At 43.4% G+C, this 21,717-nt stretch overlaps 1 protein-coding gene and 1 long non-coding RNA gene across 2 annotated transcripts; one reads left to right on the top strand and one right to left on the bottom strand.

Annotated features, from left to right (window-relative positions):
• Nucleotides 1-5,311: 5,311 nt before the first annotated feature.
• On the bottom strand, nt 5,312-19,978 carry NIPSNAP2 (nipsnap homolog 2). Its single transcript, XM_082201569.1, has 10 exons — nt 19,848-19,978; nt 14,794-14,933; nt 14,661-14,706; nt 12,532-12,626; nt 11,336-11,406; nt 10,910-11,050; nt 10,250-10,281; nt 7,907-8,001; nt 7,340-7,423; nt 5,312-6,469 (listed from the first exon to the last, which is right to left on the bottom strand). The coding sequence occupies exons 1-10, from the start codon at nt 19,949-19,951 to the stop codon at nt 6,405-6,407; spliced, it is 873 nt and encodes a 290-aa protein (XP_082057695.1). The 5' UTR covers nt 19,952-19,978; the 3' UTR covers nt 5,312-6,404.
• On the top strand, nt 14,806-20,331 carry LOC309520158. The gene is made up of 3 exons (XR_014214150.1): nt 14,806-14,939; nt 19,853-20,194; nt 20,317-20,331. It is a non-coding gene; the product is annotated as an uncharacterized lncRNA (long non-coding RNA).
• Nucleotides 20,332-21,717: the final 1,386 nt, after the last annotated feature.

Genomic DNA, 21,717 nt, shown 5'->3' with positions numbered 1-21,717 from the left:
AACATTGAAAGCAACATAAATAAAATTTGTTACATCCCCAGAGTTAAAACACAGGTTTTCAAAATGAAGCAGTTATCTAAAGCGCCTGTGTTTAGACCCCTCACAAATTCACTCCATAAGTGGTAACCTTGGATTGCTGTGCTGATCTTTTCACCACAAAATTTAGGTATCCCCTAGCCTGCTCTATTAACCCCTAGGTGCTACTGCCCAAACATACCATCTCCTAGGACCGGGAGCCCTTCTTTCCCTCATCTAGCCTCCATGTTGCCCAACAACCCCTCGGGGGATGGGGGAAACACAGCGTACATTATAAGTTCCTTTCTAGGACCTCTTCTGACTTGATAAAAGGCAGCTATAGATGTTCATTCACACAGATCATATTGGATGAGCCCAATGCCCATTGGTAGAGCAGGGTGGAAGAGTGCAGAAATCTAAGTTTATAGTGATGTGTACAGATTCCCCTACAGTCTATTCCTCAGGAAATCTGATAATTTGCTGCTGAACTTTGAAAAATAAAAAGACCCAACTTTTCTAGTGGAGAACAGCAATTTTCCAATTATGGTTTCAGGGGCTGCACCCCTCAACACAAACAAGTATTTGGCAACAATATTCTCAGAGATATCCAAATCAGTGCACTTTGGAATGGTTCATTCCACCATCTTGAATCAAAATGCCATCCAACAGTTTCTAAGCAGAGATGAAAACCAGCTCCTCCATATCAGGAGGTGATGTGCAAATTGGGCAGTGAAATCTCAAGAGGCGTCCAAATGCATACAGAACTAGCAGAAAGATAAATAGCTTTCCAAAACAGAGAGCAGAAGAAAAAACTATTGTAATCCAATAGTGTACAATAGTGGGTTAAGCAAGTTCATAGCCCAGCCCATGAAGGGCTTGAGAGGTCACTGACTGCAAGGCACAAACTCTTGAAAAAAACTTCAGTTTTTTACAATCCACTCCCAAACCTTTCTTGCATTTCTACCCCTTGCTCTTCACCAACAATATTTGAGCAACAATCACACACACACAAGCAATACATATGCAGCAGCCTAAATCCTTAGGGACCAATCACATCTACAGGTCCCAGAAGAATTCCTAAAGAGAGTGGTGGCAGCAGTGACTTGGGTGGGGAGAGAGGAAACTCTCCCAGGGAACCGTCTCTTGCTGAACTCAAGGGCTCAAGGCAGAAACAATAGCCGTATTGTGCCAGAGCCAGGGAGCTCAGGACGTGCCAGGATTTCTGTTCAAGGGAATGTGAAAAGAGGCTCTCGTTCACTCTTGCTCTTTTGTTTCCACACAATCAAGTACCGCAGATGAATTTTAGCTAACAATTTCAATCAAAGCTCAACCCCAGAACCTGTTCTAAATGTTGGGGCTCAGTCCCAGAAGAAATCAAGTAGAAAAGCTAATTAAGAAAGCTGTTACCAAGCTACCCTGCTTCACTGCCACCCTGAGCGTAGTCCCGTAGCTAATAATAATAACAATAACAATAATAATAATAATACTCCATCCAACTGACTGGGCTGCCCTAGCAATTCCAGGCAGCTTCCAGCAAATTATAAAACTTACCGTGGTTTTATTACATTTAAAAATTCACTATACAGGACTGCCTTCAGATGTCTTATAAAAGTCAGATTGTAGTTTATTTCCTTGACATGATTTGAGGACGCCACTACTGAGAAGGCCCTCTGCCTGGTTCCCTGTAACCTCACTTCTCACAGTGGAACTTAGTAAGCTGCCTGACCAAATCAGGTCATTGGATCACAGAGGTCTCCATTATCTCCATCACCAAGGAGAAGCCGCAGCCCTCCAGAGAGAACGAAAGCACCTTCCTGAAGGGTGGTCAAGACTCAAAGGTCCTTAGTGGGGAAATCGCAGGCCCCTGAGCTGAATGTGTCTGGACAGGGTGATGGACTAGCTGGAACTTTGAATCCAATTTACGATAGCCATCTTCAACTATCTAAAGGGCTGCCACATGGAAGATGAAGCAAGCTTGTTTTCCGCTGCTGCAAAAGGTAGGGTCCAAACCAATGGGTTCAAGTTGCAATAAAAAAGATTCCAGCTAAACATCAGGAACTTCTGGACAGCAAGAGCTGTTCTACAGCAGAACAGACTCCTAAGGGTGGTAGACTGGAGGCTTTTAAGCAGAGGTTGGCTGGCCATCTGTCATGGATGCTTTAGCTGAGATTCCTGCATTGCAGGGGGTTGAACTAGATGACCCTCAGGCAGTGGCGTAGCGTGGGTTGCCAATGCCTGGAGCAAGGCAAATATTATGCCACCAATCCATGGTTCCTGTCAGGACCGGGTGGCAGCAGCGTTGGTTGTGGGAAAGGGTCTTCCTTGCAGGGAAAGGGAAGCTGAGGAGGGGATAGCAGTGCCAGCCATTTATTTTATTACATGTTATTATTTATTTCATGAAATTGTACACCGCTTGTTAAAAAACAAACAAACCTCCAGTTGATTTGTCTTCTGAAATTTTATACCCCATCCCAATTTTGCTCCTGGGGCAACAGCCCCTCTGCCCCTTCCATGCTATGCCACTGCCCTCAGGATCCCATACAGCTCTACAATTCTATGATTCAAATCATAAGAGCTTCAAATCTCCTGATTCAGGAAGGCAATTCATATCTTCCTCTTCTGCTTGACCCTCACATCCAATGAACATTGTGACCCCTTTGGAACCTCAAAACCAGAGGTAGCTTCAGGTCAGAGTGTGTGTTTGAGATCTAGTTAATCAGTTCCATCCAGCTTAAAACAGGGCAGTTTTTTTTTTAAGAAAGTCCATGCACATATTTGGCGGCTGCTGCTTTTGTGCCTCCTGCTGTTCTGAGAATTGTTTTGCCAAAACTCACAATGTTGCGTTTGTGAACATATCCCTACTATCAGGGAAAACAGCATCAGTGTTTACACAAACCTGGTGGCCACTTTTCTTTATAGCCTCTAGCAACACCTCTAGGATTGCATCAGCTTTTTGTAAGCAGTATCTTACAGCTTCAGATGCATGAACAGTGCAAGGGTTGGAGATTATACATGCATAGGTATATATTAAGACAACACTGAGCATTTATAGCACGTTCAAAGTGCTCAGTGCTTCATGTGCACTTAGTATCTTAGTAATTGTTACAATAGCCCTGCAAGATAGGCCAGTGTTGTTATCCCACCCAACATGCTGGTCAGAGAGAAGTCCCAAACCACAGTTAGTATACCATCCACTTTGTGACTGCCCCCTGTGCCCCATGCCAGCCATTTTATGATGGTACCCATGATACTTGCTAAAAATTTCAAATAGGCCCATGGGCCCCCTAAAATTGCTGACCTTGCTCTCCTGTATGTACTCAGAAGGAACTCCTACTAAATTCAGTGGGGCTTTCTCCAAGGTAAATCATAGAATCATAGAGTTGGAATAGACCACAAGGGCCATCGAGTCCAACCCCCTGCCAAGCAGGAAACACCATCAGAGCACTCCTGACATATGGTTGTCAAGCAAATGGGGTGAGGATGCCAGCCATGGCTGCTCTTTTGCAGAGAGAAACTTAAATTTTGTGTGCATGGACATACACACATCCTGGTGACATATTAAGGAAGCTTATTTGTTTTCTCGGTTCATCCTCCTCATGAAGTTGCTTCCAGTCCAAGATGGACAACAGAAAGATGAGGGATGTGGATGAAACACTGGCAAGTACTGCTGAGATGCAGTGCCTGAAGTGACTATTGAGTTGCTGGCAATTGGAAGGTCACCCCACTAAACATTACACATACTTAAGGATTGTTTAGGGTAGAGGATGAGAATCTAGGGTAAACCAAGACACTCGGGCCTTTGAGGAGGGTTTTGCAAGATAGGAGATGGAACCAAGTGAATTTTCACTGGGGAGAATGGACAGTCTTCATCTACACAGCCTGCAAGGCCTCCACTGAAATGCCTTTTAGGACACATATGACTATTTTCCCAACAGCAAATGTGCAAACAAGGCTGCAAAAGGTCTGTGAGAAATCTGTGAAGTTAGCTTATCTGAACCATCATTATATATCTGATCTGATAATGAAGTTATCCCTCAGGAAGAGGGAGACTTGAAAGTTCACAGGGGTCACATGGGAAAATTCCACAATTGACAAATAGAACAAGCAAACACAGGACCATCAGGGTCAGTGCAAAATGTGCTTGGGACACATTTCAGAGGTGTTGCACATGGATGGGGGTTGCTTCCTCAGAGGAGGCAACTCAAAGCTTTATTTGAAGGTGGAAAATTCCCAGGAAAAATGTATTTACAGACCTAGCTTTCAGGAAATACAAACTTCAAAGCAGTCTTTATTTTGTTGAGACAAACTGATTGGTCAGTTAGAAAAAAAATTACAGTGAAGATCCCATTTTTGAGAAGGGCAGGGAAGAGAATAGAAAAGTTTAGGAAAATTCCTTTCATTTGCTATCTGACACTATGCAGCTGGCTGATTAGTCAATGCCACCCCAGGCCCATCAGGAGAGTCAAATTTGGATCTGAACAAACTGGATCCATAAAGGCAAATATGGACAGTAGCATGGAACTTCAACTTCCTGTGTCTGAGCAGCGAATGAGTCTTAATTTGCACTGGAAGATTCCCACTTAAATGGAAACTTTACTGTGCAATCCTATACATGCCAACTCTGAAGAAGTAAGTTAAGAATGTAAGAAGAGCCCTGCTGGATCAGGGCAAAATTCCATGTAGTCTAGCACCCTACTCTCAGTGGCCAATGAGAAGGCTTATTCCCCCCCCCCATAAAATTCATACACCACATAATTGTAAAAACAACCCTAAAAGTGGTTTATAAAGATAAAACAAGGAAATCAAGGAAAATTCAGATTCATACCTGCTTGATCTCAATAAGCAGAGAAAGGGAAGCCTGCAAACACAATCTGAGTGAAATGGCAGCACTCTTCCTATTAGTGATACATTGGAGATAGAACACAGCCATAATGGCTAGTAACCATTGGTAGCCTTATCCCCCCATGGATTTTTCAAGTTGTCTCTTAAAGTATTATTTTTGAGGTGAGGTAACCAGAACTGTACACAGTATTTAAACTGTGGTCTCATCACAGATTTGAATGACATCATGATACTATCTTATTTTTCTATCTCTTGGCTAATGAATTCCTAGCAATAGAATTCACATTTTTCATAATTGCTGCACGCTCATCTGCTTAAATGGGACTTTCTTCCAGGTAAAAGTAAACAGGACTGCAGCCTTAAAATCCCAGTAGACTTTGTGGCCATGCAGGCCATCTCAGCAGAAACTCAGAATTCATCATTATTGAAACAAGTCCAAAAACTCCCCGAAACATGCGAAAATCAATAGGATTTTATTGACACATTCTGCCAGAAAACTCACTGAAATGTATAAAGTGGATGTTTCTTAGGTAATCGGACATACAGTGTATTGCACTGATTTGTTAACTAACAGAATAATTGCTTCAACATAAAGGATGTTCACAATGTTACAGACACACACACACATACAAATCCCTCTATTTTAAAGTTTAATAAAAAATAGAGAATTGGGCATGGGAAATGAAGTGATTTGTGCCAGTCCTAAGTGATTTAATGTGCCTCATCTTGATGCATCTTTTCAGAATTACTTTCTGCAGTTATGTTAGTTAAACCACACAAATGGAGGAAATCATGAATGCTTATTAAATAACAATAATAAAATCCTCACATTCTGTTTCACTGCATAATCCTGGAGTGCTTAACAAATGTTAATGACACTAACTCTTCTTTAGAGCTCATCCCAACACCATTTATAACCCTTCACCAACCAGATGCCCTCCCAGCTGTTCTGGACTACAACTGCCATCAGCCTCAGCCAGCATGTGTTTACTGGGGCTGATGGGATCTGTAGTCCAAAACAGCTGCAAATTTGCAAATACTGGCTTAGCTGATTGCTAAGATAAGTTTGGCTAGGCCAAAACAAAGGGCTGCTTTCTCTAGCAACTGTTTGTGGCACCAGAGGAAGGCCTTGTAAGCTTGATATGCCATAATGATTATGAAAGAATGGATAGGAGTGCATGTGACAAATCTCCCTATAATTAAATACTGCATCGTTCAAGGGTTTAAAGCTCGTGCAACTACCACTGAAGCTTGTGCGTTTCCAACAGGGCCTGCCAGCTCTCTGAATGCCTGGCTGTGTTTGAAAAAGGCTGTTTCACAGAGAGCCAGACTAGATGGTTGAACAGTAAGACTTATGATGACTCCCAAGCCTCTCCCCAACACAATCCCAAGTGCTCCTGCAGGATCTGAAGAAATGAGGTCACATTCATAAAGCCCCAGCATACAGTACTTTTAGAAGTCAGAGTTTCCATTGTCATACACACATATCAAATTAACTAAAAGACAAATGCTTGTCAATGTAAATCTGCACAGATCAATCAGTGCCTTTACTGAAGGGGAGAAATCTGCAATGGTATCATAATTCTGGATTCCATTTCCTGAATAAGGGGCACTGGAAAGGAGAAAGAAATTGTGTTAGCACTTAAAAAAAAAATGCTAATGCAAGATATTACAAATGAAACATGGGGGGATTTTGTAGCCAACAAAGCATTAGACTAGGAAGCAGGACCGGTTCTAGGATTTGGGGGACCCCAGAGAAAGGGAAGCTCTATGGGGCCATCTTAACCTAGGAGGGGAAAGACAAGTCTCTCACATTAGCAGGTTTTTGGGTAACTGCCACTGCCACACAGGTACTAAACTGTTACAGCAAGGTGTTGATACTTTTTCAAGCAAAGGGTTCCATTTCCAACTTGGCAGTTTTCTGGGGGCCATATGCTTATGGTGTGTGGGCCCAAAGCCAAAAGTGGGCACAGCAACGAATATAAGTATAATCTTTGTATAGAAGGCAACTTTCTACATATACAGTTGGAGAACAGCCTTTACCAAAGGTGTCATGGGCTTTGAAGACATTCGAACTCAGGACGCAAGGGAGAAATGTGCTAAGAGGAAGGCACACTTGGCAAATCCACACCATGATCAACTCCTGCCCGGAAACCAATGTCCCCACTGTGGAAGGACGTGTGGATCCAGAATTGGCCTCCACAGTCACTTACGGACTCATTTTAAAAACTGTTTTTATGGAAGACAATCTTACTCGGCTATGAGTGATTGCCAAAGAAGAAGGCGGCAATTTTCTACATATACATGCCCCTCTTCACCCTCTATTCAGGCAATCAAGTGTCAAGACCACATTCCAGCCAGGCAAAAACACTCCAAGGTAGTAGGAATGGTGAGGTGTGTGACTAGGAAGGAGTGTGGCCTGGGGAGAGTTTTGAGGACTGTGTTTGGTCCTTAAGCCTGAGGATCACCACCCCCGTGTTACCTGTATAGTATACCAGCTCATCCCAACCAGGCTTGTGCCATGCGGCGTTCCTGATATCTTCTCTTGTCTGGAGATCTTTGTACGCTGGAAGTGTTGGGGGGGGGGAATAATTTGGAACTATCAGTGTCTTGATGTCCATCAGCACCTTTCTCTCAAATACAGCAACATACCAGAAACAAAGCACCAGAGGGCAAACCTCCTTAAAACCCTAAACAGTTATTTACTGCCATGGCTCTATCCACCCTGCTCTAAGGAGCCTTGGAAACTGTACTGCTATGAGGAGGCAAGGGTCATATCAGTTTCACAAAATTGCTTGTCCTGTTGGAATGGAGAGCAGATTAAAAGGGAGATAGGAAGCTATCTTAATCCGAGTTAGATCAGTGGTCCACCTATGCTTAATATTTCAACACTGGGATATAATATTGTCCAGGGTTTTAGGTAGTGGGATTTCATGTTCCCTACCTGGAGTTGCTAGGGACTGAACCTGAGACCTTTTGAATACAAAACAGGTGCTCTGCCACAGAGCTACAGTCCTTCCCCAGATTTCTCAGGTCCAGGATGACCTACCCCAAAGGTGATGAACCATGTAAAGCTGCCCAATCTGTGAGAAAAAGCCACCAACAGCTTCTTTGTCATCCTGCCGGAAACCAATGGCACGAGCCCTGGAAGGTAGAATACATATGTATTACAAACAAGACATGAGTGCTGGAGCTGAGACAATTACAAAGGTAACTATCAGATGTATCAGTACTAGAAAGAATGCAGCAAGGATCTACTAATTCCATCACTGCATAACATTATAATAACATAACCCCCTTGGTATTCAGAGCTAGAGAAATATTTCAGAGGGCTAGAAGCCTGCATGAATTCTTAATATTACAGCATCTGCTATAACTTCACACCAAGGGTAAAGGCAGCCCACGTTGGCCCACAGGGAAAATGTGAAAAGGACATTCAAAGTTCAGGCCAATAATAATATCACAAAAAATATCACAAGCTTTTGAGTTTCCCTAAAACTCTTTATCAGGCTAGATGGTAAACAAAGTAACAGAAAGAAATTATGATGGTAATGCCATGTGTCTGCATTTGGTGATAATCTTAAAGACAAAATTTGAGACGTAGGCAGGCATTTAAATGAGACCCTTTAGGTGCTGTGGAAGTATCAGGCACTACTTTCCACCTCTGTCAACATAAAAGACTGATTAGTTTCTCTTTATTACTGTTTTCCACCTATCAACGGTCCTGTGCATTTCACCTAAGGATAGAGACAGATGTGGACAATGGCCACTTCTTCTGTTTCCAGAGATGGGGAGTCAGACATTGTTATGCTTTATGTTTCCAGCAGGCTTTGTTGCAACTTGCTCTCTCTCAGCAGATGCAGACTCAATTAGTTATCATCAGTCAAAATTTCTGGTGAATTCTCCATTAGATGGTAAATAAAACTTGACTAATGGCCACCACTGTCTGAAAAGAACTTATCAGAGATTATATTATCAGTCATGCTCATTGGGAGGCATATCCTCTGCCCACCCCACCATTTATTCCTGAAAAGGTGGAATACTGTTTTGTTTCTCCAGAGTGCAACTCTGAAATTTTATTTTCCCATGCATAGGGTGTTCTCTGCCTCCTGGGTGTTCACTGTCTGTATGTGTCAACAAACCCAGTTAATCAAACAACGGGCAAGATCGCTGAACAGGAGGACATGACCCTAAACTGGAGTTCCAGTGCATCAACTTGCCCATCTACTATGAAAAAGTCCTTTGAATGGGTATGGTATTTCAACAACAGCCCTCTCCAGGGTCGAGCTCCAGGAAAAATGAGCTTTGCAGGTTTTCAGAAGAAGTCAGCTGCGCACCGTGCCAACTGGATGGCTGCTGTGACATCATGAACCCACCTCACCCCTCATCCCCAGTGATTTGAAAAACTTAAAAAAACCACCCAGATTCTGTGCCTTTTTTAAAAAGGCACAGAATTATTGTTAAACTGTATGAAGAGCTACAACTAGAGCCAGGGCCTTCTCGGCTGCGGCTCCAACCTGGTGGAATGCTCTGCCACAAGAGACTAGGGCCCTGCGGGACCTGACATCTTTCCGCAGGGCCTGCAAGACAGAGTTGTTCCGCCAGGCCTTTGGTCAGGGCGCAGCCTGACTCCCTCCTCTGGCAACCTGCACAGAATTTTGCTTAATCGGTTGCCATCAATTTGATTTTAACTAATTTTTATAATGAAATATTTTTAGAATGTGTGATTATTTGATTGTTTATTTTGTTGTTGTTAGCCGCCCTGAGCCCGGCTCAGCTGGGGAGGGCGGGATATAAATAATTTTTTTTTAAATAATAATAATAATTATTATTATTATTATTTAAAAAATAATAATAAAAAGGAAGAGGCAAGTCTGATGACTGAAAGTGCACTGGAATAACTGGCAAGTATGTTTTTATTGCTAGCCAGGCAGGCTCACCGCACAGGAGACAAAAAGGGGCAAATATTGTTTTGATGCACATTTGTACACATAGTGCTGGGTGGATATCATGTAACAAATGCAATATCCTGCAGATCAGATGGTGAGCCTCTGGACCATGAGCTGTGCCTAGTTAGTGTACCTTTTTATCTGGCCTGCAGCCTCACCTCTTCTGCCCCACTCCACCCTGTCTTCTGCTCTGCCACAATTTCCTCTTCTGCAGGCTAACACCTTGAATTCAAGCTGGGCCACAAAGGAAATATCTTCCTTTGCAGATGTGGCTTGAATCCAAACTGCTACTGCAAAGGAAGAAAGAAAAGAATCCAGAGCACACTTTCATCTGTAATCAACGCACATGGCAAGTCCAAGTGATTGACAAATGGGCAGCTCTGTCCATCTCTCAAAATGGTATTTGGAATTGAGGGGAGCCCAGCAAAGCAAGGGACACTTACCAGTAGTTGCCCCATTCAATCATTGTTCCAGGCTGGGGGGATAAAAGAAATACAGAGCAGGTGACTCTATGAGAATGACACCCTCCATTCCCTCCCCCGTTGCAATTGGGAAGTAGATGTGGGTTTTCTCTCCTGCCTCCAGAAAGGTTTCTGAATTCTAATCAGTAACAAAAAAGACGACTCAGCCCAAAAGACATGGGGCAATTACATAATCACTTTAAGACCAGGATTCCCTCAAATACTTTTTTTCAATGTCCCAATTTTCATTTCCATCACCTGTTGACACTGATAGGGAGCATTTCTGTCAGAAATATGATATATACACTGAATATATATGATAAATGCACAATAAGCTTGCTTCTCAGTAAAAAACATATAGGATTGCACTGTTAGTAAATGCAACCTTTTCTGTTCAAAAGGCAGAACTTCCAAGAGAAAAAAGGAAAATCAATGAAAAAGAGTTGCAATGTGCTCTCTGTTATCCATTTCTGGCAGGAATCAACCTGCCAACTTGTCTACCAGAAGGATTCTCATAACAAATTTAAAGGCTAGCCTGACAAGGAGTGAATGCAGTCTCGCTCTTAAAGGTCTCATGAACCCAAGGACACACACACAGAGAGGGAGGGAATGACTATTCTATGAATACATAAAGACACTCACACGGAGTTGATAAGACCTCAGTTCATAGATATTGGGCCCTGTCCTCGGAACAGGCTCATTCCAAAAACTGAACTCCAACAGCAGCTGATTCTTGCGGGAGAGAAGCATGTTTCCCCTCTCTTTGCGAAACTCCACAAACCCCTAAAAATAAAATGAAAAATCCTTACAATGACAAGGCAAGATCACATGAATTATTTTTTAAATTATCTAGTTTATGCTTCATCTGTCCGGATATTAAGAGCTTAATACTAGGAGGACATCAAACTTAAAGAGTGTATCCTGGTTTGATACAAAAACTCTGGGAGTCCTTGACAATGCAGTTGTTGTTGTTGTTTTGTTTTTTTGCAATAAACTGTTAAGTTTGAGAGGCAAAGTGACTTTTAAGGATCAGGCTGATGAAGTCCAATCTTTTATGCTAGGACTTACCTTATCATGTCGAAGCTTACTCATGACCTCTGTAAGAGCTGGGTAGCCTCCCTCATACCGCCACAGATGAACTGAAATGAATAGTGGCATATTTAAGAGTCTCCCTTCCCTACTGGAGATTCAAAACATACTCCTCAAACGTCAGCTTCTTCCTGGCCAAATATTGTATCCCATTGTCATTTCTAGAACCTAGCTCTTTCTTTCCAATCCTGGTGGGCACCAGCACCCTTTTCCCAGCACACCTTGAGAGTGGTTAGCCCTCTCACTTTCTCTCAGTGCCTAGGAACATGCCTTATACTGAGTCAGATTATTCATCCATCTAGCTCAGTACTGTTTACACTGACTGGTTGCGGCTCTCCAGGATTTATTCACTGGTCACTGTCCTTCCTTAAGCCTATACAGTATAATTTTCTTTCTTCACCAGCTGAAGTCAGAGGCCAAACAAAAAAGATAAATGGGACAATGCCCTGGGGAAGATATCCTACACAAGCCCCACTGAAATTAATGTGTGTGTTTGGGTCGGGGGAGGCAGCAAAGAGTGGCTGTAAACCACCTAGAGGCTTTCTGTTGAATAAGTAGTATATAAAGTTTGTAAAAATAAAAAATAAAAGAACCATAGCTCTTCCACGAGCCCACTTCCAAAGATTTTACCAGTCAGAGGAAGGCTGCAGACTGTCACCCAGTCACTCAGGCCTTTCTGATACAGGAATTTGAGCCAGCATCATCTGCCAAGAAGGTCGCGTGGACCATGAAACTGGCCAGTCCCCTGAAAGAACTGCAAGAAGACCCGTCTGTGACGGGGAGTGTCTAGACTTGGGAGTGGCACATCCAAACTTGGGAGTGGCAACTCTGAATGTGTCTGAACCAGCCTGCCAGCTATGCAAGGGTGTATATTCACAGGAGCTGAATATACCATTTGATGGTTCTGCAGTGCCTGGGCCTGGGCCTTTACATTCAGGCAAGGTTACATTGGGGACATAAGGATTCTGTTGAGGCTGAGTTTTGATGGAGAAAATGTCCATTTTCTCTGGGAATCTTCCTGGGCTCGTTAGAGGTTCTCTGCTGGTGTGGTTGTCCACTGTCCCCAGATCTTGCCCCACATCCTGCAGGTTCCCATCCTGGCTGGAAGAGGGCCCCTATCACAAGCACACATCATTAGCGCAGTTGTGCATTCTGTTGTACGTCTTATCCCCTACCAGCCTGATCTTGCTCTCCGTACCACGTGTTCCACGTCCCCACCAGTGTACATGGATATTCCTTCCCTTCGTGGATCTTTGGCAGCACCTCTTGACTTTAAAAAAAGCAGAAGCAAAAAGGAACATAAGTACAGTAGCCATTCCATCAAGCTAAAGGAGAGAAGGCAGATGGGATTGCAGGGCCTCTTGATCGGCTCCAATGGGACACCAACAACTTTTCCATCTACTTGAAATCTATCCATTCCAGTCTGAATTTGCTTTTTCCTCCTCCCAATTCCTTTTCTTTTTGTGTCATGTCTTTCAGATTTAAGCCTGAGGGCAAGGACAGTCTTATCACTGACATTCATAAGCTGCTCTGGGAACAATTTTTAGCTGATAAAAATGTTTTTATCAAATAAATAACATTCCCATGTGTTTCCTATGTTATGAGTTACCCAAGTGTCATCTAGTCCAACCCCTTGAAACACAGCAATAACAGCTAAAGAATCCCTGACAGATTGCCATCCACCCTGTTTAAAAACCTCCAATGAAGGAGAGTCCACCACCTTCCAAGGTAGTCTGTTCCATTGTCAAACAGCCAGTGTTCGAAATCTGCCAGGCATGAAGTGCATTTTGCACCTGGCTATCGGCCATTTGCAACCAAGGACCATCTGGAAATGCACGCCTATGGATCTTTCAGTCTTGACTGTTTTCACACACTAGCAACACATCCTGTAGAATTCTATCCATTGTATTTTATCTGCACAATCAGAGCTGTCTGGCCCAAAAATGGCAACTAGGCATTCTGTTTTGATACTGTAATCCTGATTTAATGAGCCATTTTGTGCCTAGCTTAAATATCTGAGTTTCTAACACTGCAAACAGCTCTTACTGCCAGGAAGTTCTTCCTAGTGTTTAGTCATTTTCTTGTCATTCGAATCCATGAGAGCCAGTGTGGTGTAGTGGTTAAGAGCGGTAGTCACGTAATCTGGGAAACCGGGTTCGTGTCTCCGCTCCTCCACATGCAGCTGCTGGGTGACCTTGGGCCAGTCACACTTCTTTGAAGTCTCTCAGCCCCACTCACCTCACAGACTGTTTGTTGTGGGGGAGGAAGGGAAAGGAGAATGTTAGCCGCTTTGAGACTCCTGAAGGGGAGTGAAAGGCGGGATATCAAATCCAAACTCTTCTTCGGTACAGACCCTACCTTCTGCAGCAGAAAACAACCTTGCTCCATCTTCCATGTGACAGCCCTTCAGATATTTGAGGATGACCATCATTTCACCTCTCAGCCTTCTAAACTCCAGACTAAACATACACAACGCTTCTCATAATGCTTGGTTTCCAGACACTTTATCATATCAGTCACCCTCCTCTGCACCCGTTCCAGCTGGTCAATATCCTTCTTAAATTTATATTGCATAAATTTGTGGTACAGAAATTAACAACAAACCCAAGAGATGCACAAATGTTGGTTGGTTCACCAGCCAGCCCTTTTCTGTTGTGGATGCTAACTTAAGGTTATCAGATGTCCCCGTTTCCTGAGGACAGTCCCCGGATTTACAAATCAGTCCCCTGACAAAATCCATCTATTTAATAGGAAGTTGAAAAGTGTCCCCGGATTCATTGAGAAAAATCTGGTAACCGTATGCTAACTCTTCAGTCTCCCTTGAATAGTCTAGCATATACCTGGTGAAGAGGCAGACTTTTCTCTCATTTGCATAAGGTATGGTATATAAAGGAAGTGAGGGACTGCCAGTGTCTCTACTGAGACTTGGAAGACCCCACCCACCACCTCTGTGTTCTCTCTTCTCCTAACCACAGCACCAAAAAAACTGCCAGGGTGGCAATGACCTGTGTGCTGCTGGGTAGTTGCCATCAATGAGCTTAAAGAGAGCTTTTAAGTACTGCCATCAAGATGAAAGCCACCATAACAAGACGGGCATAGCAGCAGGGCAAGGGATATGGTGCCAGATTCACCACCTCGCCAGCCCAGTTAGGATTCCTCTGCCCCTTCCTAATCCTATGCATGTTTACTCAGAAGTAATTCTCACTGAATCCAGTGACTGTATACTAAGTTTGTATGAGTTTAGTAACTAACAAGGCTCCAGATTTTAACCCACCAAATGTTCCAGCATAGCATTCAGACTTACCAAAGCTTGTTGTAGGATTCTAGGCATTCTGGTTTGACATTGTGAACTGAAACAGGAAAAGTCATCATTAAATGCTGAGAGAAAGGAAAAAAGAAAGACAGACAAGGGAGAAATATAAAAAACAGCAGCTCACACTGTATTTTATAAAGACTGCTGGTCTCCCGTTTGGCTAAGAGGTTGGAGTGAGCATCTTTCCTGGGATCAACTTTGCGGACAAAAAGCGATTTTAACCAGCTGTCTTCTGCGGATCGGCTGTTTGACGACACAAGGCCCCTGCAAGTGAGCAAGACAAACATTGTTCTAGAACTTGTGTAAGCTTCATTCCTGTTTCATTTTTATCAGGACTGAGAAGTAGTGCAGCAAAGAGCAGATTCCTGATTAGCCTCCCAGCTACTGGAAGGTGTTTTTCACATTATCTCTAGAATACACAAGATGCACCTACCTTTAATTCAACCTGACTACATTAATCTTAGTTTACTATCATAGGAGTTTGAGCTGACTCATCAGTAGATCAACAGACCAATCTTATGAAAGTTTAATCAGAATGAAGACCCATTATGTTCAGCAGGACTTAGGTAAAGGTAAAGGTACCCCTGCCCGAACGGGCCAGTCTTGACAGACTCTGGAGTTTGTGCGCCCATCTCACATCTATTGGCCGGGGGCCAGCGCTGTCCGAAGACACTTCCGGGTCACGTGGCCAGCGTGACAACGCTGCTCTGGCGAGCCAGAGCCGCACACGGAACGCCGTTTACCTTCCCGCTGGTAAGCGGTACCTATTTATCTACTTGCCCCCGGGGGTGCTTTCGAACTGCTAGGTGGGCAGGCGCTGGGACCGAGCAACGGGAGCGCACCCCGCCGCGGGGATTCGAACCGCCGACCTTTCGATCGGCAAGCCCTAGGCGCTGAGGCTTTAGCCCACAGCGCCACCCGCGTCCCCCTCAGCAGGACTTACCCCAAAGTTAATATGCATTGGACTTCAGCCAAAATATTAAAAATGTATATATGATAAAGTAGTCATAAAGAAAACAAAGACAGTATTTTTTAATAGTTGTTGCTTGCCTCCCTGCTTCTCTCATAGACAACCAGGGAGGCCTCATCTTGCCAAGGCCATTTGCTTATACAAGAACTTGTATTATTAGCTAATTTTAAATTTGCCAACCAGTTAATCTGGTGGCATCTTTTTAGTCAATCAAAATATTTTTAATCGAATCATTCAACCAATTATTTGAGTACTAAAAGGTAAAGGTAAAGGACCCCTGGACGGTTAAGTCCAGTCAAAGGCAACTATGGGATTGCGGCGCTCATCTCACTTTCAGGCCAAGGGAGCCAGTGTTTGTCCACAGACATGTGGCCAGCATGACTAAACCGCTTCTGGTGCAATGGAACACCATGACGGAAACCAGAGCACATGGAAATGCCATTTACCTTCCCGCCACAGCGGTACCTATTTGAGTACAAGGACTGCTTCTACCGATATATTGAGCACCATTGTCCAGTTCTTCTGCCACCACACCCAATACATGTCAGAATCATAAAATTCTAAAGTTGAAAGAGTTATCTAGTCCAAACCCCCTGCAATGTAGGAACATATGCGGATCAAACCTGCAACCTTGGCATTAGCAGCACCATGCTCTAACCAACTGAACTATCCAGGCTGATATATGTAAGTGAGCTCTAGTTCATGAAAGCTTATACCATAATAAAAGTTTGTCAGACTTTAAGGTACTACAGATCTATTTTGTGTAACAGGCTAGCATAGTTACCTGTTTTTTTGCACCATAACACTACTTTTTTCCTCCTAGAAAGTAATGGGAAATGTCTGTGCGTGTTATGGAGGGAATGCCTGCGGGTGGCGGAGGGGATCTGTTGCATTCGTGAGCAGAGGATCCATGGTTCCCCTTCCTTCCCTCCTCCATGGCTCGCTTTGAAACAGCAAAGTGGGAGAAGAGCCGCTGAGTGGGGAGGAGAGAGGGACAGAGAGCCTGCTTCTTTAAAGGAGCAAAGTGGGAGAGGAGAGGAGCCGCTTACACGAGTGTAAGCGGCTCCTGTCCAGTTGGTTCCTTTAAAGCTCTCTGTCCCTCTCTCCTCCCCACTCAGCTCGCTACATAGCAGCAAAGTTTTTCAGCTCGCTAAGCCGGGGATGAGCGGGGAGGAGGAAGAAAAGCAGAGCCTGCTTGCTTTAAAGGAGCAAAGTGGGAGAGGAGAGGAGCCTTCTCCCCTTATACCCCTCTTCTTCATTATTAGCAGCATCCTTCTCCACCCACCCCACGCGTGCTCCTTGTCCCTTGAGTGCTTTTCCTTCCCTCCCCACTTAAAACGTGGTTACAAAGCACGGATCCACATGGATCATCAGGATTTTTGCACTGGGTCACCCCAAATTCACCATCAGATCACATGGCATGTCCATGGCTACATCTTGCACCAAAATAAATCACGCACCCACTGTTGCCTGGGGCCGCAGTGGTGCAAAAACATGGTTACAAAGCATGGATCCGCATGGATCCTCAGGATTTTTGCATTGGGCTACTCCAAACTCACTGTCAGATCACATGTCTGTGGCCACAGCATGAACCACAAAAATCATACATCCACTGTGTCGTTTAGAATATTTTTTTTTCTTGTTTTCCTCTAAAAACTATGTGCGTGTTATGGTCGGGTGCGTGTTATAGAGCGAAAAATATGGCACTTCTCTGGAAAATGAAATTAGAGTTTTTCCATTGTGTGGAGCTATGCTATACCAGTATAAACTGGAAGTAAAAGTAATCTCAAAAGCTTCATTTTAATTAAGTCTGGGGCAGAAACCAGAGAGCAGCAACAGCTGTTGTTCAGGAGTTTTTGCTTGTCTACTGATTTACTGGGGAGAGGAGGATTAGTTAAAGCTTTCAAGCATGCTTATAATACCCAAATATTTGCAGTAACAAAATTGTACTGTGTGAGACAACTGAAAATCAAAGATTAAACTGAAATCAAACCCACAAACCTCCAAACTACACTACTTGTTATCTTGAGGAAGACAGTGTATCTAATTTCCCACCATTTCTGTCCTGGAGTGCATGTATCCTTATCTTCTATGAAAGTCAGGGAGGATTATATGATGGTTACAGAGTTTGCTGAAAGTAAAAGTGTTAAGCAAAACCACATCCTTATTCACACACTAGCAGAACTCTTCCCAAGGGGTGGGAAAATCCTAGGCAACTGAAAAAGTTGATTTTGGAGAATAATTGATTTTTCAACCCTAAACAACATTTGCTTCTAGAAACCTAAAGCATTTTTCAATTTAGTTTAGTTTGCTGTCTTGACCATGTCATGATACAGTGGTGCCCCGCAAGACGAATGCCTCGCAAGACGGAAAACCCGCTAGACGAAAGGGTTTTCCGTTTTTGAGCTGCTTCGCAAGACGATTTTCCATATGGGCTTGCTTTGCAAGACGAAAACGTCTTGCGAGTGTTCCGATTTTTTCCCCGCTCCCCCCCTTTTTCTAAGCCTCTAATAGCCTTTTAGCCGCTAATCCGCTAAGCCTTTAATAGCCGCTAAGCCTTTAATAGCCGCTAAACCGCTAATAGCGCTAATCCGCTAATAGGGTTGCTTCGCAAGACGAAAAAACCGCTAGACGAAGAGACTCGCAGAACGGATTAATTTCGTCTTGCGAGGCACCACTGTATAGCTTTACAGGTCGGTTGGAACAGCAACAAAATCAGTAAGCAACCATTATAACAATTTACCACATGAGTATTTAAATCTATCTGACTCAATTGCAAGAACTCATGAAGTGGCAGATATCTCTCCACCTCCAATTAAAAAATATTTCTTTTGAATTAAGATAGGAAGGCAGCTGACACAGGAATATACAGTTCTTCCCTCCTGATAAATGGGACACTAGAATAAACAGCAGGGATCATTATCAGCATAATTATTTATTTAATAACATTTATATATATATACAACTTGATTGTTAAAAATAACCTCAACATGGTTTACAAACATAGGGGATGTTCCTGTTAACATTTATCCAGAACACAGAAGGCATTTTCTAGAATCTTTAATTGCATTTGTTTATTTTATCTATTATAGTGATTTTTACCACCACCCCTTGAAGCAAGTTCCCAGGCCACATAAGTAAATTTGGTTGGGGTCCTTAAAAAAATAAAAAAATCAATCCATTCATATCTCACCCTTCCTCCTGAAAGAACCCAGGGTGGCTCATTATCATTATTATTTAGGACCCAAAGGAAAGCGGGGGAAAAACCCATTGAATAAATAAAGCTACCATTGTTGTCGTTATTATAATTTCAATGGGCATTATTTCAGTCCCAAAAATAACTTCTTAAGACTAATAACCAACAATAACAATATATTTAGTCTCCAGGCAAAAACATTATTTTCTCATCAAACCTTTGGCTTTTAATTAATTACCTGAGGCCTTTTTGCATGGGTGGGATGTTTTAATCCATTTAAAAAAAAAGAATTGTCTTTATTTTTATTTTTCCCCATATGCTTAAAATATTATAAGTCCGTTTGTGCTGCCATGGCAAAAAAGCAGCTAATAAATTTAATAAATAACAACGATCATACAAGATGGCTTACAACAACAGTAATAATACAATGTGATAAATGAAAAGGGGTGTGGGGGGTTTGTCCATCCCCCATAATTTAGATGGGAGTGTGTAGAGGATTAGCCAAGAGATTAATGGGGTGACCCCCTACAATGGGGTGGGGACAAGGGTTAATAATAGGTGGGGGCTCCGAGGTAGAACACTTTTACACCGTAAAATATGTGGAGGCGGATATCCATGAGGCGACCGCCCCATTATTAATGGCTGGGGGGCTTCTGCGTGAGGCGGGCTGAGCCAATGTACACACGCCCTCCTGTATAGAGATGGAGGGTGTGTGTACGTATATATATATACAGTGTATATGTGTGTGTCAAAGACGCTATTTATTGAATAATATGAGCGGGGAAGAGAAGAGACGATGAGACCCCCCCATTCCCACAATTTATTAACTCTGAAGCGCTGTTGGGGGAGGAAGCAAGAAACCACCTGACCAGCCCGTGACCTTGAGCCGCGAGCGGGGGGGGGAGGAAAGAGCGCGCGCCTGAAAGAAACGGCTCTCCTCTCCCCCCCCCCACCCGTCGCTCGACCTTCCCGCCACTTTCCAGCCCTCCCTCCCCGGCAGCTTCCCCCTCACCTGAGGAAAAAAAGGCGGGAACGGCCCCCTTGGGCTGGGAAGGCGCTGAGGCGGAGGCGGCCGCCGCTCCCCCGCCGCAGCAGCAGCAGCGCCCCGGCCGCCATCTTGACCACCTCAACCTGAGGGGACGGCGCGGGGGAAAAGGAAGGGGAAATGGGGGCGCAGTGTCCCCCAGTAGCCACTAGAGGGAGCCTTTTCCCCTACCGGGAGGGACGGAGTTGAGGAGGGGGACACGGAAAGGTTTCTCTCCCCCCCCCCCCAACGCCGCACATTTCTCCGACGAAGGTCTCAAAGGCGCAGCGCCATTAAGCTGAGGCGACTCTGGCCAGGTGCAACCCCAGAACCTTGTTGGGGGGTTGAACAGTGTGACGGATTGAAAAATAAACGGTTTAGTTCCCCTCGAGGGGGGCTGCCCTACGTGGATCCTAAAGTGCCATCTTGCTCCTCTTAGAACAATTTAAATGAATAGGCTCTAATAGACCTGAGGAAAAGCCCCTTCTGAACATGGGCAGAGTGCATTTTTTTTGTTCACAAAGGGCACCACAGACTAGGCCTACAGAGGGCTCCTGTGGTTGTGTAGAGTGCGCTCACCCCCACCAAAAGAAAGCATTTTTAAATGTAATTATTTTTCAAATCCAATGCAAAACATGTAAACCATTGCAGATTAAGGAAGTGGCACTTGTATACCATTTGCACAAAACCCTCAGTCTGAGGAAGACATTCTGGTCCAGAACAAAAGTTTGCATAATCCATAAATTTGGAAAGACACTGGATACCCTTCTGATGTCATATTTGTTTGTAGATGTAATAATAGATGCCCAGCCAGCTGTAAATGCATGTTTTGTGTTTTTCTCCAGCCATGCACAATGTCTACATACTTTTTTCAATTAAGGCAATTATCATACTGATGCCAAACGTAGTGTGGACACACGATCAGCATAGCCACAGCAGTCCACACTATTAAACTAGTACAGTAAGTCAAAATGGCCCCTATTTGGCCCTTCCAGAATTTGCAGGTAGCTGCTGCAACAAATAAGTATCACATTAAAGTCTTGCTTTGTAAATCTGTACTCTCCACTGTAATAAATTTAGTAAAAAGTATTTTTAAAACATCTAATTTTTGATAGATTTCCTCCCCACCTCCCAGAAGAACCCATTTGTTTTTTAATACATGGAACAGGAAAAAAACAATGAACGTTTCCCCACCGGCTTTGCATCCAAGTTCTATACATGTGAATGAAACTCTGGCCAGAAAAATTACAGCCAGCTGGCAACTAATTCTGAAATTGGGACAATATTGGTTTGGGAAATCAAGTTTTCTTTTTGGGTGACCCCCTGATAATCCACATTTCCAAAAAAAAAAAAACAAAAAAAAACAGTAAAAGCAATATTACTCCCATGAAATTAATTTTATTAGGAGAATATTGTATTATATTCAACAGGCTTACTTAGGTGTAAATTCCACAGAGATCAATAGAATTGCCTGTCTTTACCAGGGAGCGAATTCCATTGAGCTCAGTAATACATTAAAGTAAGTATGTTTAGGATCAGGCAGTTGTTTTTGTAATACTTTCAGCCCAAGTGCTGTATAATTATAGTATAATTATTAGGATTATCCTATATAGTTTTATGATTATGTAGTGTGCTGGGTTGGGAACATTTAATGGAAGAGCAGAGCATAATATATCATTTTTACCAGCAGAAAGTGCCCAACGTTGCTTGGGAATTATAAGAAACCAAAAATATCAGTACAGTTTTGAAACCAGTACATAAGAAATAGCCTGCTGAATGAAGCCCTTGGCACATTTAGTCCAGCATTCTGTTATCACAGTGGCCGAGATGCCTATGGGAAACAAGCAAGCAGAACATG

This window comes from Podarcis vaucheri (assembly GCF_965113315.1).
Source record: "Podarcis vaucheri genome assembly, chromosome: 15".
Taxonomy (NCBI): Eukaryota; Metazoa; Chordata; class Lepidosauria; order Squamata; family Lacertidae; genus Podarcis; species Podarcis vaucheri.
This window is presented reverse-complemented; position numbering and strand designations above follow the sequence as displayed.

Excerpts from the sequence above, each read along its gene's own strand:
- NIPSNAP2 (XM_082201569.1), bottom strand. The coding sequence starts at position 19,951 with ATGGCGGCCGGGGCGCTGCTGCTGCTGCGGCGGGGGAGCGGCGGCCGC. Across the intron at positions 14,707-14,793 it reads CAGTCTTTATAAAATACAGT|TTCACAATGTCAAACCAGAA; the intron begins GTGAGCTGCTGT and ends TTCCTGTTTCAG. Across the intron at positions 11,407-12,531 it reads CGGAGAGCAAGATCAGGCTG|TTCATCTGTGGCGGTATGAG; the intron begins GTAGGGGATAAG and ends TATTCATTTCAG.